At 36.1% G+C, this 17,919-nt stretch overlaps 1 protein-coding gene across 1 annotated transcript in view; it reads right to left on the bottom strand.

Annotated features, from left to right (window-relative positions):
- Positions 1-17,919, bottom strand: part of LOC100872197 (dexamethasone-induced Ras-related protein 1) — a 49,065-nt gene that overhangs the window by 7,594 nt on the left and 23,552 nt on the right. The window contains exons 2-3 of the mRNA XM_012491885.3: positions 9,248-9,534; positions 5,505-5,662 (exon numbers count right to left, since the gene is read on the bottom strand). Coding sequence (XP_012347339.3) covers positions 5,505-5,662; positions 9,248-9,291 — 202 coding nt within the window. The 5' untranslated portion in view covers positions 9,292-9,534. The remainder of the gene's footprint in view (positions 1-5,504; positions 5,663-9,247; positions 9,535-17,919) is intronic.

Raw genomic sequence — 17,919 nt, 5'->3', positions numbered from 1 at the left:
GGATTGGAAGAAATCCAGTTTAAACGAAACGGCGTACTCCCGAGTTAATTAAAACGAAATGCTGTCGCGATTAATTACGGAGAAATTATGATCGAGCCAGCCTAAAAATACCCAAGCTTAACGGTCAGCCTGGGGAAAACAGTTGGAACTGTTGATTTCATCCACAGATCTCATTTCGTCCTTACACGTTCTCTCGAAGACAGAACGTTCTTCCTCGCCTTGTCTTCGCTTTTATTCTCATTCGACATCTTACCCCCACGACACAGCTTAGTTTCTCCAATTGAGAAACTATCGTTTTGAATATAGAATTTTCACTCGTTTCAGTTGTTCGAAAAAGAAAAAGAAAAAAACTTTGTACGCGAAATTTCGAAATTTCTTCTCTGATCGTGACGTTCCACGCTCTTCTTCAATTCCCTATCGAATTCTCGAATTCGCGCGCTTGTCCAACCCCGACGAAAAGGGAGAAAAGACGATCCTTTGTCGCGCTCCTCCCCTCTTTTGGTTGCTCGATCCCCGATTATTTAAAGTTTGGAAGGGGACGTGATTCGATTAACGGCGCGTGTTTAATTTATGGCAAGGATCGAAGCAAAGGGTTTGCTCGATTGGGAACAGACTTACGATTCAAGCTTATCGAAACAGGTAGGGATCGAGGATTCGAACAGAGTTAGATTATCGAAACACGTAGCGGTACGTTAAGAGCTTTCAATTTCACGTTATTGAGGAACGCAACGTCAAAGGGATTCTATTTCCACTCCCTCGAATATCCAGTGGCGCGTTATTGCTTGTTCTGGTTATTAACTTACTTAATTAGGATAAACGTTCCTCCAGCTCCTTTTCCTTTTTTCCAGTATCGAATCTCTATCTCCTTGATATCTCTCTCTTGTAACTTGTTAACTTTCTAACGCTTAATTATTACAATTGATAGATCTTCCTGATAAATAATCCAAAAGGAAGGTTAAAAGGATGGTTTGAAAGGAAAAGGTAAACGAAACGAAACATCATCGTAAAAACTGAATCGTTCCTTGCTCGCCTATTAAAAATCATCGTGGATAAGATCGACGAACGGTGGGAATAAAAATTTGAACAACGGCGTATTGTTATAAATCACGGTAACACCGCGTTCATCCGATATCTATGCCGGTCTACAATTTCCAATCGTAGGTACATAACCGACTTTAATAACGGCTTTTCGTGCCGGTTAATCTCGATGCAGGCCTGTGTAAGGAACTCGGCCAACTTAATAACTACCCTCTCCTCCTTTCCCTCCCCCCTGCTTTGCATAGCCGCCGCAAATATTCGCATCTTGAAAACAAAAAAGACGCTCGTTTAGATCGAATTTTTTCCTCTCGAAAGGGGGAAACCGGATTGTAGGAGCGGTCGTCGGTTCATTTCGTCGAATATTCTAGTATCAATTTTCAACTTGTTTCAACCGCGTTCAAGGGAAAGGAGAAAAAGTGTTCCTCTTCTTTTATTCTTTATCCAATCGTTTTCTTTTCCTTCCTCTTTTTAAACACAAGAGTACGTTTACTTGGTACGTTTATATTTTATTTATAGATCGCCACGATGAGAATATTTTAACTTTATTCGATAAATGTGATTTTATCAAGTGTATCAAGTTTTATTTATTCGTTTCGATGTATCTTTGTTCTTCGGCATCGCCCTCGGCACAGAATTTCGTTCATGCTTCTCCTCTCCCTGTTTTCCGGTTTGTTGATTTTCGTTTAGCTAGTTCATAAACGCGATATCTTTCCTCCACTCGATAAATCAGCTCTCACATTTTTCCTCTCGTCCTTTTATATACCTCTTATTCTACTTATTTTATATTTTTCTTCCTTATCGTCTCCATTCGGTATATCGGGAATTTTTTAGCTTTCGACGATACATTTTTCTCACGAGATAATTTAACCGGAATTTCTTCGGGATAGATCTTGATTCTCGATCTCCATTACAATTCTATCTGCGAAACCTTGTGTTGGAATTGGCTTTCTAATATTATTACCATGCTTGTGCTATGCTCGCCAATATTCCCTTATCGTATTGCTTGTTATGTAAAGTACTGGTCACGTAGGTGGTGTACGTACCCACCATCGTGTTATCCATCGTCTCAATAAACCTTCATAAGTAATTCCACGAACGTCCGATATATGTATATTTAGAAACAAATCATAACCGAGCCAATAACGATAAAGGGAAGGGAAATATTGTATCGAGCATTTATCGATTTTTCCAATTCTAATATATACGGAGAATAAAATCCGTGTAATAATTCGATGCACAATTTTGGTCGCACGAGAAACGTGGGAGGAGATGAAAATAAAATATCTTCTTATCATCTATGCGTGTAGAGAAAGGATTGTAAACAGATTTTAAATCGAACCGTAATCCGATCGAGGCTGCCTCCTCCAATCCCTACCTATATAGACACTAAATATTCGATGAAATTAAAATTTGCCAACCTGTATCCTATATTTTTTAACGTGTCCTATATTAATTAACGAACATGCGAATTATTATATCTTTTCTCTTTTTTTTTCGTTTAATATTCAATAATCAATCAATACCGGACGATATCGTGATTCCATTACGACGAAGGAGGGATTGGAGAGATAATTTTATTATTTGATTCCGTTCCTACGTTACTACGTTCCTCGAGAAACGAGATCCCAAGGATGAAGTCGATGCAATGTCGTATTGATAGTCGCTATATAAATTGCTGTATATATATGATCGTTAAAATTTATGTAAGTAGTTGTCGCACTGTTTTTCACGCGATTATTTCTTTAATGTTTCAATTGGACGCGGCGACGCCATCTTAATTTCACGATGGTCTACGAGTTGGTTTATAGGAAGGAATATATACGTACGCTATATCGTGTTAATTGAAATTACGTAGCATAATATTTTATGGATGACGAGAAAACGGTATAAATTCAATAAAATTCACTTTGAATTGATTTTTTGAACAAGCGTTTCTTCCTTCCACATTTCAAATTCCACTTTTCAAAGAAAAATCGAACGTACGTGCGAAAATTTTTTATGACTTTTCTTCTAATAACATTTAATCTATATAAAAATCTAATTCTGAAAAAAAAAATGTTATTTTTCCGAGCGTCGATTCTACGCATAGAAATTTATTAGCAACAAAACTAACGAGAAAAAAAAAAAAATTTCTCTTCATCGTCGAATGAGTTTTACTTCTTCTTCTACTTTCTCGTTTCTCACAGAGAGAATCCTGTTACACGCATTATCGTCCAGGATAATTATCGCTCGATAAATTCCCTGTCCTCGCGAGAAATATTCCTTTTCCAGGAACTTTCTAAGCCCCTTAGCGTCTTCCAACTTCAATTCCACGACTTCGTTCCCTCGCCGCGTGAAGCATTAATGCGATGTCCACGAGGAGAGAAGGGTGGCGGTTCGAAATTCAAATCTCAATCTTAGTTGAGATGAGAGGAGGGCACGTTACGTGTTAATTATTAGATGTCCAACAACCGAACCACCACGTTAAACAAACAAAGGAGAATTACGTCAATCAGAGAAGTGCGGTGTACACGATTTATCGATTGTAAATGGCCTTTTATTTTTATATCCTTTTTGACATTTCTAATGATCATTCCACGAGACAGAATCGAATCGAGATCGCCAGTATTTTGTCTTTTCTAATTATTTCCGATTTAATATTTAAATTATTCATTTTTTTTCTTCAGACTTATGCGACTTTCGACAATTTTTCAACAATTTCCCTTTTTCTTTTTTGCGGTTCACGTGGTAGATGCGGCTATGCACGGCAAACACGTGACGCTTGCGTGCGTTCGGCTGAAAACCGAATGTGATCAATACGCGTACGCGCACTCCGTGCGTACGATCGTCACGTGTGCCATGCGTGATGCAAATGCGTTTTTCACAAGGGATCGTAATTGGGAATTTATCGCGGGGATACCGCCTCTATTTTTATCCCAAACGATAATGAATTCCGCGGCTTTCTTCCACGCGCGACGTGCGCGTAACGCGAGTCGTTCGCCTCTGCGTGCCTCTATTACGACACGAGAAGCGAGGGGGATAATTAAAAATTAATTGGAACGAGAAGGGAAAGGTGGTTCCGCTATGCGTATGAATTCAATCCAAGAAGTTTTTAAAAACTTTTCGAATATAAATGAAATTAGAAAAAAGAGTTCGAGTTTCTCCGAAAAAAAAGAAAAAGAATAGAATATAAAATATTCCTCTGTCCAATAATTCGCTTCGATCTCACATCGTATCGGTGATTGGCCACTTGTGGATTTTTTCAATATTCCAACTCGATTTACTCAAAAAAAAAAGAAAAGAAAACGAAGAATTATTATACTTTTCCTCTTTCAACTTCGTGGAATTCCTTCCTCCCCCTAAAACAGCGTTCCTGAAACACCCTCCTCGCGCATTTCTCGCAGAGCTGAGCTTTCTGTGCCGTCAAATATTGATTCACCGCGTTTCGGAAAATTGGGCAGGGGATCGGTGTGTCGTCATCAACGCTTCGAACACGAGCCGATGCATCGAAAAAACGGGGATTTTCGCGGTAGAACAAGGACGAGAGTGCTCGACGACTGTTCTCGACTCTTTTACACGATCGATATCGATCGAAGGCGTGGTTGGAAACTTGCATCCGGTCGGAGAAAGGATGCTCAACAAGTTGGCGGGATGACTTGCGGCCTCGAGGATCTGTTATCTGTATATACGTATAGGAAATTTCCTGGCAGAGATGCGATAATAATTCGGTGTGTTCGGTTTGTCCAAAGATCAACCGAGTTGACTGAATTACTCGCTGATTGGTACGTGAGAATGGATCGCTGCGGCTATTCGAACGACACTTGGATATATCGACAGAGAGAAAAGTATTTTTATCAGAACTGTCGATAATTCGTGATAATTATTTTTTAATTATACAAGGGAAGAACGTAATCGTATAACACGATCAATTTCAATTTCGCAAGTGGAATTCGAATTTTATTCAAATTACTTTATTCTTATCTCTATCGTTCGCCAGTGATTTTCTGGAATCAAAAATAATTCTCTCTCATTTGAAAATCGAATTTGTCAAATTTTTTCTCTCAACCAAAGTTAAACGATTACGCTTTCCTGTTGATCTATTTGTAAAAAAAAAAAAAAAAAAAAACGAGAATGTAGGAAGGTGTTACGCTAGCCGTGTTTGGAAATGTTCAATATGGACTGAGAAAATATTTGCTCTTTGTCCTCTGACACTTAGTTACATGTATCGACGCGATTAAATTTCCACGACATTATATTGCATTATAAGCTAGAGAATACATACGCGCGAGAGAAACAATTAAATCAACCACGAGTTTCAAACAATTCTTACGAATAGCCGCAACATTCCGCAAATCCAATTCTTTCTTCTCTTTCTCTCACAAAATACAATAAAATCGTGTACAATTCGAATGCACGTTTATTAAAGAAAAAAAAAGAAAGAACCTTCTTGTCCTCTCGTTTTCACGGACTTAAACAGATCGACTCACCCGTTAAGAAGGATAATCGTCGCATGGCCGGAAACGGATGATTCCCGCTCGTGTCCAGAAGATCAAGCTGATGGACCTCGCCTTTAATCCTGTACAGCTTTCGGTGGAAGTCCTCGATCGTTGGCGTATAACTCTCCTCGAACTTGTTGGACAAAAATCTGCGATGAAATTCGTACGCGTTTTACATTAAACGCGCACAATAATTTCGATAATCCGTTAAAAAAGAAGAGATCGACGAGGGATCGATAATTTATGGAGCAAATTGTTATTTATACTCGCCTGTGTTCCATCACGATTTTTTTCTCTTTTTCCTTTTTTCGGGGAGGGGAGAAGAGAGGATCAAAAATACATTTTGCCGGGGCAAACGAACAACGTTACACCGATGCGTTTCACACCGATCGATTATTTTTCGTACGAAATTAAATCGTTTGTTCTATTAGCGCCGGCGAGGTTCCATCGTGCGTGGAAAGGAAATATCGAATATCGAAAATTTTCACTGCGATGCGTTAATAATCTCGTTGGAAAGGTTGTCACGAGACGATCCAATTTGTAAATTCCAACTTTTGCCCAACAATTTCTATTCGCGAAATTAAATAAAGGTACGAGTAAAGTTTTAATTATCGAATCCTTTTTGTTGGACATTTTACGATGCGTTATGCCATTCCATTGATAATACATTAAATAATAGACTTCGAGAAAAATCTGTTTGCGAATTATACGCACGCGCATTTCAATGGGAAGAAATCGTTATAGTTATCTTCCCCGAAATTGTTAATGTTTTCCATTATTTTTCCATTCAAGTAAAAAATATTTTATTGTCCCTCTTTATCAATCAACCACAAAATTTTTTTTCTAAATTTTCGAGTGAAAAATTCTAACAAACGATACTTGCAACATCAAGAGAAATCTTTTTGTTAGCAAATTATACAAAAAGCAATTTATAAATACAAACGTATTCGATAAAAATTATGGATACGAAAATTTATTATTTAAAAAGAAAAGAAAAACGCGAACTATGAAAACATATTCGAACCACGATCAAAGAATCTGACAAAAACTCGTCGGGAATGGGACGCGAGATCACGAATTGTCGATGGAATCATCGAGAAACCGAAGTAGAAATTTCCGTGGCGAGTTCATTAGCAAGTCGATCGTCGTAACGCGTGCTTAACGAAACCAGAGAGACAATACCAGCCGCATTACCGGCCGAATCGAACGGAATTCGAGGCGAGCGAAACTCCTTGTTCGAGAAACGAAACTCATATCGTGAACAAAGGGTGCAACGAGCTGCATCACGATCCACCAACCACGTTGAAAAGAAATTTCAGAAATCGGATCGAAAATGAATTTTCCACGATTTGCTCGATCGTGGCCCAGTAAATCCGTGACACGTTTGTCCATTTTCTATACTCGCCAGGGTTAAAAATATCGCCCCGTTGAAAGGGCGCCTCTGATTTTGAGGGTGGAAGCGAACCGATACGTTTCGTTCACGGTGGCAGAGTTTCATCATCGTTCGAATGATCGTTGCCATTATCGGTGAAAAAGTGTTATACGCGGTGTATATCGATCGATATATATATATAGATATATATCGAATGTAATTATCGAGTTTTTTTTTAATATTGTTCTTTTTTATCGATTTTACAGAAAAGAAATTACTACTCGGTCATATTCTCTATGCTTTTATTTTCAATGGAATTTTTTGCGAAAAAGATTCTGAAATTTGAAAATATTCTTGTTTATTTCATATCACTGCGAAACAAATTACGTGATTTTTCTACAAAATTCTTCGTGCAAATTAAACGTGAAATTTTGATAAAATGACCGAGCTTCGTTTTGGAAAATGAACAATCGTTTGCGATATCTTTTGTAGTATAATCATTTGATTATAGTATTTAACAATCCAGATATATTTTCAACTTTAAGAACTTATATTTTTGTGTTTCGAAAACCGCAAAAGTTTAACCGAAAGAACTTATTCGATTAATCTTTAGTCAAAGAGGAGCGAGGACGAGACACGATAATGATATTAATTTGTTTAATATCAGGAATAAACGACGAATTCTTTTTTTATAAGATAAGATTCAACGAAATCGATTTGAACGATTCATATTTCTTCATCGAGGTTTCAACGATATGATATATTTTTTAAACTGGAAGCGATATACGTATGCTTTTCACCGATGAAAAATACAAGATCGTGGAATAAAATACAATAATATCATCGATAGAACCGCTTTGAATATCGCGACACGACGAGGAATTTCTTTCAATCGTACGTCGAATCGAATTGCGAATAATATTTCGAATAAACGCTCGTTACCATTTTGAACGTTGTTTAAAAAGTCTTTGAACTTTGCCTCGTTTCGGCCTGGATGGAATATTAATTTAAATTTCTGAATTCTTAATAAAGTATACGAAACTTGTTGCTATCATTTAATTATAAGAATAGCGTTTTTCTTGTTTCTTATAAAAATGTTAAATTTTCCATGGCAAATCAGTCTCGGAATGTTAAATATATATCTCATAATTTTCTAGTTAATAATATATTTTTTGTTGTAATCACAGTATGATATATTCCTTTTCACCATTTTTTTTTTTTTTTTTTTTTATTTCCAAGTATAATATAATTCACGACACTCCGGATTTTAGACTAGAATAAAAAGTAGCAAACCTGGTCGCGTTTCAAAATATATAAAATCCGAAAATATTTACATTTTTTGGTGAAATTATATTCCCCGTTCGCGTCACGTGCATCCGACCCAATTTCTGTAATTCTTGCAAAAAAAAAAAAAAAAAAAACGAGACGGCAAGGGAAACGTTTTCAGCAACGTATTTATTTCTACAATTTAATGTAATCTCGCAAAAATTCAAACTCGTCTTCATGAAGCGAATCCGCGGTGGATTAAACCACGATTTTCTTTTAGATTTCCTTGTATCGATTCCTCCAAATATTTTCATACATTTCATACATTTACGAACAACAGAATTATTGTTCTCCATTTGACAATTTTTCCATCTCCAATATAATTTACCTTGTTTTCAAAGGAATGATTCTAAAATACTTGAAAACTCGAATTCTCGATAGAAAAGAATCCTTTAAATCCTATTTTAATTTTATTAAAAACAATATTGATCAAAGTTCGATTCGTCTTGTTTTGTTGTCGAAAAACATGCTGTATGTAACTTCTTTCCTTTTTTTTTATAACAATATATTTAAAAATAATAAAGAAAATTAAGAAAAACCACGATCTGTGTTTATCGGCAACCATTGGTCAGTTAAAATAAACGAGAATCAATTACAATCGATCGATTTAATTTTCCTTCCTTATTAATCTCCACGATGTGCTCGACCGAATCGTTCGTTTCGTACTAAAGTTGACGATCGTATCCGTGTATTCGTTCGACGATTATCGAATAATAAATTCGACTTTCGATCGTTGCGTTTATATATAGTCGACTTCTTACGTGTATTATACTTATCAATCAATAATATGTTTTACACACGTAACACACGTTATTTACTTTTTGTAAACAATGCAAGATTTTCACGAGATAATAATCGACAAGATATTCAATTCAATTTGTATTTTTACAGATATTTGTTACACTTATAAAAACGCAGCGACCTAAGAATTCTCTCTCTTCTTTCGACATAAAAAAATATAAAAAAAGAAGAGAGAGAGAGAGAGAGAGAGAGAGAGAGAGAAAGTACGTTTACGACGGGAAGGGTTGAAAATTACCGTGCTACAATGGCCGTTTTGCCAACTCTCGCGCTGCCGAGCATAACCAGACGATAGCAATTGCGGGGTGGCGGTTTGCAGGCATCCTCCTGCGAGGACGTGGACGCGGGGCTGGGGCTGACCGGGATCGGAAGGATGCCATCCTCCGAGCCTGAGGGCCCCTCCAACTCGGGGCCCGCCTGTGCACCCCTTCGCCCCCGATTGATACGTTGCTCGGCCTCCTCTGTTGCGCTTCCGCTTCTGCACAGCCTCTGCGCGCAGCACACGAGTCGGCCGCACGCCTCCAGCTGAAACGAAAATCCATCTCGTAAATAATTATTTTCGATTTCCAATCTTGTAAAATGTTCGATCCTCGTTCGATCGATTTGGAATTGGACAACTTTTGGCAGTTTGCAAACATTTATCTATTTCGATTAATCCACCGTTGTATCGATGACTTTTTAAACGTCGACGTTTTGAGCGCCATGCGAGTTTCCTTTCTGGAAAAAATATCGGTGAATATAAATTTTATTTTGAATATTCGAAATTTCGACTCCCACGTCGAAAAATTCGCGTGCGAAACGATGATTCCAGACGATAAGCCCTGTATATGCGTGTGAAAATTTGCTAGAGATAGATGGTTTTTTTTTTTTTTTTTTTAATAAAACGAAAAAGAAAGGAGGGGAAACGAAATATGTTACACTGGCAATTGAAAAAAAAAGTTGAGTATAAAAGTATAAAATTTGGAAATAATTATTATTTGTAGAAAAGATCGTTGAGCTAAAGTTTTGTATTAAAAATATATTTTAATCGATTTTATTTAGCAAGTTTTTAATAAAGTGTGAACGCAATTGTTTTTTTCTCGCGTGTATCGAATTTTCATCAATCAAACCGAAATCCGAAAAAAATGTTAATGCGAAACATAATATGCTTTCTTTTAGTGAACACGATACGGGGAAATCCAATATTCTGAATGCCAGTGGAACAAATTCGCGGCATGTGATCTCGTTAAATTCGACGTGACGCGTTTTTATGCTCCGCTGGCGTGTAATTGGACGTGCATAACAGAAATTATATTTTCTACTACTTGGAACTCCGCCAAATTTCGCCTTCTTCCACTGCTTGTGCATTCTAAATTAAGTACAATTAACGATACCTGTTATTTTTTTTCCTCCCGACAATTTAACATTCTTATTTACGCGTTATTGCGTGTAAATCCTAAAAATATTATTGATTTAAAAACTTCGTTTTTTTCGTTTTACAAAAACTAATTCGAAGTCGTAAAATTTCGAAAAAAAAAAATATATATATATATAAATAGTTAATCTTTATGCAAATGTATGTATTTTTTTCTTACGTCAATTTCATTTGCATGATACTTAAAATACTTGAAAACGAATATAATTCCGAATAATTATGACAAGACAAAGCATTACGACGCGATAAAAAATTTTAAGCATTCATAACAGAGAAGGGAGTGAGATAAAAAAAAAAAAATATTTTAACCTATAAATATTTATAAATCGGATATAAATAATGCTAATTTGTCGGGAAACTATGGAAAAAAAAATCGTTAATACAAATGATCGTGTAAGTATGTATCATAATAATTAATTAATAATAATATTTCAGAAATAAATCTACAATTAATATGTACTTATCTATTATATTGCATATATTCTATACATAATTTAGAACATGTTATATTAATCAACATGATGTATATTTTCTACAAATTAGTTCAATATTTGAATATACGTTTTTAATTAGAAATATTAAATGCCAGAAATTTCCTTCAACTTTTGCATACATTGTACATAAATATATACATACATATATATATATATGATTTAAAAAAGAATTGAGGAACGAAAATATTGGAATCCTCATATTACAAGATATGGTCAACGTTCCGACTGTGTGATAAATATTGTTTACGTAGCGTGAACACGACAGATTTAATTAACAGTTTTAATTTTTTCTCGCATTGATATAACGTAACACCGAGTTAACGAAGGTTATCGCGATCATCGATGCAGTTGTTTAATTGGAAAAAGTTCTTGTTACACGTATATTATCGGCTGGAAAAATGCCCGTTTGTTATAATATATTCAGAAGAAAATGTAATAATTTGGTCAGGAAAAAAAAAAAAAAAAACGATCATTTTGAAAATATTTTTGCACGCAATTTGTTGAAATGCAGGAATATCGAATTCTACGTGGGAAATTTGATCCGTGAAATCGTAGACGTGTTATAAATCGGCGGGAAAAAATTGAAATTGAAACGGTAAATAATCGGTTATCTCATTTTATTTTTTCACTCATTCGATCATTTAAATCGAACTGAATTAAATTAATATTAATTCAATCCATTTATTAGTTATTCCACCGATTGAATCAATTTAATTAGTAATTCTCGTTTTTTATTTTTCTATTCCCTAATTGATAATTTTTCAACTCGTTGTTCGTGCACGATAACAATTCAATTTTTGATATAAATTTCAAAAAGATTCGCCGCTTTTATTACCACCGTGTATTTTCACGATGTAATTAAACGGACATTTAATTAAATGCGATTTTAGGATTCCGACCTGGATTCGTGACATTGTCGCCACAGCACAGTGTCGGTTAATTAGGTTTGATGAATTTCTACCATTTATTTAGATCGAGCAATTAGCATGCACAGATCGTAGAATTGATCTATAATTTCGTTTTACTTGCCGGCCGATAATCTCGAGACGCGAATTTTCGATGAATTTTCGGGAACACAATTTCAATGATTAACAGATTCTTCATATCGTAACATATAGCCTTGATTAAGGTTCTTGAATAATAATCCGCGACCAGCAAATTGACAACAAACGATCGTAAAAATATTGAGAGTAAAAACACGTCGACGATAAAAGTGCAATAAGTGGAATTTGAAATTTTGCGAAGAGGACTTATTCCATGAAAAGAAGCAACGAGGGACGAACGTACGTGATATTTCGGGATGAAAGGTCAATTTTCCGGCTGAAAATCCTTCTTTGTCTTCCATTTTTAACAATTGTCGTAACGCTGGATCGGTATTACATTGCCAGAAAGGGTTTCATCGTTCAGGCGGATAGAGCGGAGGAAAATTATGATTGGAATTTATCGTAGTAGTATTGTTTTGATAAAATTATAAATTTCATTGCCACAATTGACTTACTTTATTCCTTCATCGACTCAATTTTCCAAAAATAATTTCTAACCGATTCTTCTAATGAATGATCATAACATCTATTCTCTCACAACTTTCTCACTTTACTTTCCATTACTTTCTAAAAAATTTAAATTTTTCCATTCGAGTCCTCCTCTTTTCGAATTTTCTTCTTCGAAGAGAAAAAAAAAAAAAATAGGTATATCTCGAGAAAATTTCCTCCTCGTCGTGATTAAACAAGGAAACACGTACGAAGAAAAATGGGGGAGAAAGCGGCAAGGCAAGGCAAGGCGTTATTAATCACTCGGCTAAATATCACGGCTCGTGTTATCGAGTTTCCCCCAGGGAGCTTTTCCTTTTTCTTTTTTTTTTTTTTAAAGGCATTTCCATTTTATCTCGCATACATCGGGATCAAGGGAGAAAGGTCTTCTTTCGATTTTTCTCTTCCGCGTTACACCCGACCCGGCCACGTAAAAAATTATAAGCCTTCATCGTCTTCCTCGACACGCCACGTCGACGAGTAACATAACGGATTTTCCTGGATCAATATCCTCTTCCTCTTCAACTTTCCTTTTTCCCGCCCTTCTCTTCTTCTTCTTCTTTTTTTATCGACGCTCGAGTCAAAGTTGAAAAGCTGCTTGTCCTTTAAAGAAAAAAAAAAAAAAAAAAAAAAACTTGGAAACGAGGGATCAAACGAGCCGAGATCGGACAAATACGACGCGGATATATTTTCCAAAGCAAAAAAAGATCGGTGTTTAATCCGACGACGGGAGGAAAACCGTGCAACTTTTTTCTTACACACCGATTTGCCGTTCGTGAAATTAAATTCTGTTTAAAAAGCATTTTTTATTCGAGGAGAAGTTGCTCTCCGATAACTGGTCTCCTTCTCGATTCGATGGATTAGAAATGGGTTTTGCGTAAAGTTTCGCGGAACATGCTCGTAACTCGAGGAACGAGCATGGTATAAAACGACACGATAAAGAGCATACAACTATAAATAACTTGCCCCCTTCGTAACGTTCTCTTTTGTCTTTACGACTATTTTTATTGTCCCGGATAAATCAATTAAAATATCGTAAAACAACGATGCAGGAGATGTGGATCTAACGACGAAGGAAGATTCATCGACTCGAATCACTTTTATATATACGGGCTCAACAATCTTCTCGCATATATTTTTTCGTTTTGCCTCCTCAACGTATAACTCGTTTAATTTTTAAAGAAAGATGCTACTATTTAACGACAGAAACGAGAATTGACCACGGTGTGCACGATTCTACTGTAAATTAATTAAAAAAAAAAAAGAATTCTTTCCTCATCCTTGAAGAAATTTAATCTCCAAAATGATTACCTCTTCATAAAATAACATTTCTCATTATTACCAAAAAAAAAAAAAAATCATCGAAAATTACTTTTACACAGAATATACGAGAAACTGACTAATATCGAATGGTGTACACGCGACGAAAATTCGCCTCTATTTCCTTCCTATTCGAAACGGTTCCCTGGTTAATTGATTCATTTTTTCCGCTTGTGTAGTGGAGTATTATTGTGTCAGGAAGGGAAAAATTACAAAAAAAAAGAAAAGAAAAAAAAAAAAGAAGAAGGAGGAGAAATATTGTCAGCCTTTATACGAATGGGCGAACAAAGTTGGCGCTGGTGGGATTCGTCCCACTTTCCCTCAACAAGCGCGATAAAATTGTGCACATTTTGGGGTCGTGTAATATGCAAATAACAAACGTAGAGAGAAGGGAGAAAGAAAAAGGTGGTTGGACGAAAAAAAGAAAGGAGGAGGAGGGGAAGCATCGCACGAGGCGATTTTTTTATTCGATCGTAACTCGATTAATTGTCGGGAAGACGGGGCAAATGGACGGCCTGGCTGCTCGAAGAAATTTGATTAAGTTCGATTGGCACGATCTCCAATTGCCGCTCGAAAAAAAAAAAAAAAAAAAAAAGAAAGAGAGAGATCTGCCCGAAATAAAGCGTGTAATTAAACGTTACGAGTAAAAATATGATATTATCCCACATGTTTTCTCCTCGGGAAGAAGATGGAACAGGTTTCGAATAGGATTTAACCCGTTAGAATGAACACTGTTAGATTCTTGGCGAATTAAGGTAAGTAAGTATTTATTGCGTGGAACAGCAGTTTGAGAGATTCGGTTCTGGAAATTGTTGAATTTATTTGTTAATAAATTATAGATGGCGAATTTTTTGTATTTCTCTTTCTGTAAATTAAAATTTTCCACAAATGCATTTACTTCCTCTCCCTTCATCCAATACGAATTTATATATATGAAATGCATAATCATTTTCAAATCGTTTAATTCGGTTCGATATATTCGTGAAAAACACGATTTTAGGTAATTATTTAATTCTCGCATCCGACATCCAAAGAACAGGCTCGGGATCATGAATAATTCAAATCAAATGCGTGATCCAAACCAATAGGAAGCGTTATAGTGTGGAACGGATGAAAAGCAACGGATTTGGTTTGGCAAACCGTCGGTTTATCCGTTGTTTTTTGCGCCTGCGACGATCCATCCGTGATATCTTTTTTCTTTTCTTTTTTTTTTTAAAATATTTGTATGGAAATAGGGTGGAAGAGGGAGCTTGTACGATTATGCGGATACAGATATTCAAAATTGAGTTGATCGTGAAAAAAAAAGGAAAAAAAAAAAAGAAAAAAAATAGGCGCGAAGAAAAATTTTGAAAGTATATCCGGGGATGTATATACGTTCATGAGTTTATAAAAGGTTAAAGTTCAAAGTTTTATTAAAAAGTTACGATACGTAAATAAAAGAAGCGCGAGGGGGGGGGGGAGGAGGAGGAAGGAGGAATATGATTGATTTTGCTTTCGTAAGAGCGAAGAACGAGTTGACAATTAGCTATCGATATCTCGCTTCAATGTACTTTATCATTTTCTCCTTCAACAGATGTAAAGCCGACATGGGATGGAAAATTGAATTTATCACTCTTACCGTGCGTTCGATCTCAATGAACGAATCGTCAATTCTTCATAATAATTCGACATTCGTATTCCTCGACGTAGAATACGACCTTTGACGTATACCTTTCCCTTCCAACTTTTCCGCAGATAAAGTTTAAAAATATCCTTATAAATAATCTTGACTTGACTAGAGCATTATCACAATTTTCCTCTTCAAACGACTTATAACATCTCTATATTCTCATTTCCTTCTTACGTTAATATCTTCCGTTTATTCCACCTTTTACGCACGATACTCTCCCATACTTTCGAACTTTATTATACAACTTATTCTGCATCTCGAATAAAGTAATACGATCAATAATCAATAAATGGCACGAAATAGTGTTATTATTACCGCTAATCACTTTGATCCCCGTCCCCCAATGACTTTTCACTATCCTCTGGCTAACATTCGAACGTCTCGAGTACTCTCTCGTGTCTCGATAAGTGGCTCGACCTTCTATAAATGTATGCTTCTTCATTTGTATCGTATACGTGTTTGTACGCGAGTCGTCACGCAATTGCGAACGCACACTTTACTTTGATTTATACGATCATTTCGATGCGATCACGACATTCGAGGAACCCTCGTTTTATCTCTCATTCAATGGACTTGTGTGTTAACCTATTTTTAAACTTACGTTGAATAATGTTTATGGAAATCACGCGACAGTATGAATAATAGAAACTATAATAAAACTAAAGACGCCGGTAGTAATAAATACGGAATACTACGGTTTATATTTCGCGACGCGGCGATAAGTTACGTAGTATATATATATAAATAGAAAGAAAGAAAAAAAAAAGAAAGATTCGATCATTTCCATCAATGAGACGAGAGATTCTCAAGTAGGTCACGTTTCTACGTTTATAAACGCTCGATAGATGCGGCCACAAATGTGCTACAAATGCAAGTCGCATGCAAGTTGGATTCGTAGATATATATTCGCGAGAGATGATTAATCGCGTGACCGAAATAAAGACCCACGAAAATTCCTTCCTTCGAATTCTCGTATTTTCAACAGTTGGCGTCTATCGAAAAATATAGAAGATAGACTCTAATCTTCCCTCTAATTTCTTTCTCTTCAAAGTACACACCTTTATTCCAGAAACTAATAATTCAAAAATTGGTTTGTTTCGTTTGAAAATTCACTTTCGAAATTTCATCCCTCGAAATTCTTCTCGTCGAAGCGAACGCCGCCACTTAAGCTTCCCTTAAGATTCGATAATCCCATTGTGTTCCACCGCGGCGGCAATTATCGTCGCATTTCAAATTGAATCGGAGCCACGGTGGGAAGAGATCCGTTTCCAAGCGAGAGGGCACGAAACAGGGGCCATTTACGGATACAATTGCCGTTTCTTTTGTGCCCGAATTGTTATTTCAAACGCAACCCCCCCATCACAGAGGCGGGAATTATTACGTAAAACTCGATAATGGTAACCGGCACGCATTTCCGCTCCGGTTAATTGTTACTTTTTGTCGCTCGAAATCTCGGCTTTCACAAATGCTGGGTGGACGTTTTATTAGCAAACACGTGGACCTTTCAATTCGACCGCCCTCGCTCTCGATTGCTTTTTCAGGAAAAAAAGGAAGAAGAAACCGAACTTTCGTCGCATTGTTTAATTCGTGAAATAGAAAAGTGATCGAAACTTGATCGAATTTCTCGAGTTTTTGTAAGAATGTACGTTCAAATTTAAAATTTAAATTATAACTGATGAGCAATGCGTCTCATACAGTTCATTTCCGTCACCGCGTTCGGGGAAAATAATCGGAAATATAAAAGTTATTTAATCTGTCTTTTTTTTCCCAACTTGCAATTTTCTAAACTTTAAATTAAACGCGTGAAATGCGTACTAATGAATTTTTCTCCCCGCGACTTTTTCTAGTTTTTATACGCGTGTGCAACAGAATTGAAAGACATTTCACAAAAAATAATTGTGAATCAAATTCCAAGTATCTCCGCAAGAGTTCGAAATCAATAAGACAAATTCTTCGAATAATTAAAAAAATCGAAATTTTCTTTTTATATCAATCTACGATACAACTCTCGTTTCTTCCATTCTTCGAATAAAATGGTTCCCATCAATATGCATACATCGAAGTGTACGAGATTGTCGTACAAAATACGAGGATATTCCTTCATTTCATAAATCAAAACGGAGGAGCAAGTATCGTGCATATATCGCGTATATTGGGAAAAACTACCCGCCCATCCTTCAAAAAGTTTTTCATACTCGAGCGTAAGCGTCGCAGCGTCTAAAGTGCTTTGCAACGCGTGTTATACGAACGTTACAGGGATCGTCCATAAAAGTGTCCCTCGTCGCTTCTTTTATCCACTTCTCTGCCAATTTTCCATTCCGACGACCATCTTTATCGTGTTCCAAGATCGATCTTTCCTTAAACCTTTCTTTAAATTTATCTCGAATCGTACGGCTTTAAAAATTTATAATAATTATTCCTTCCCCTCCATCAATTTGAATATATTCTTATATTATTGCGAAATTGTTGATTCAGATATTATAG

Source organism: Apis florea, unplaced genomic scaffold (assembly GCF_048593485.1).
Source record: "Apis florea isolate Af1SG1 unplaced genomic scaffold, ASM4859348v1 contig_3496_pilon, whole genome shotgun sequence".
Lineage (NCBI taxonomy): Eukaryota > Metazoa > Arthropoda > Insecta > Hymenoptera > Apidae > Apis > Apis florea.
The sequence above is the reverse complement of the archived record's forward strand: the minus strand, read 5'-3'. Positions and strand labels throughout refer to the sequence as shown.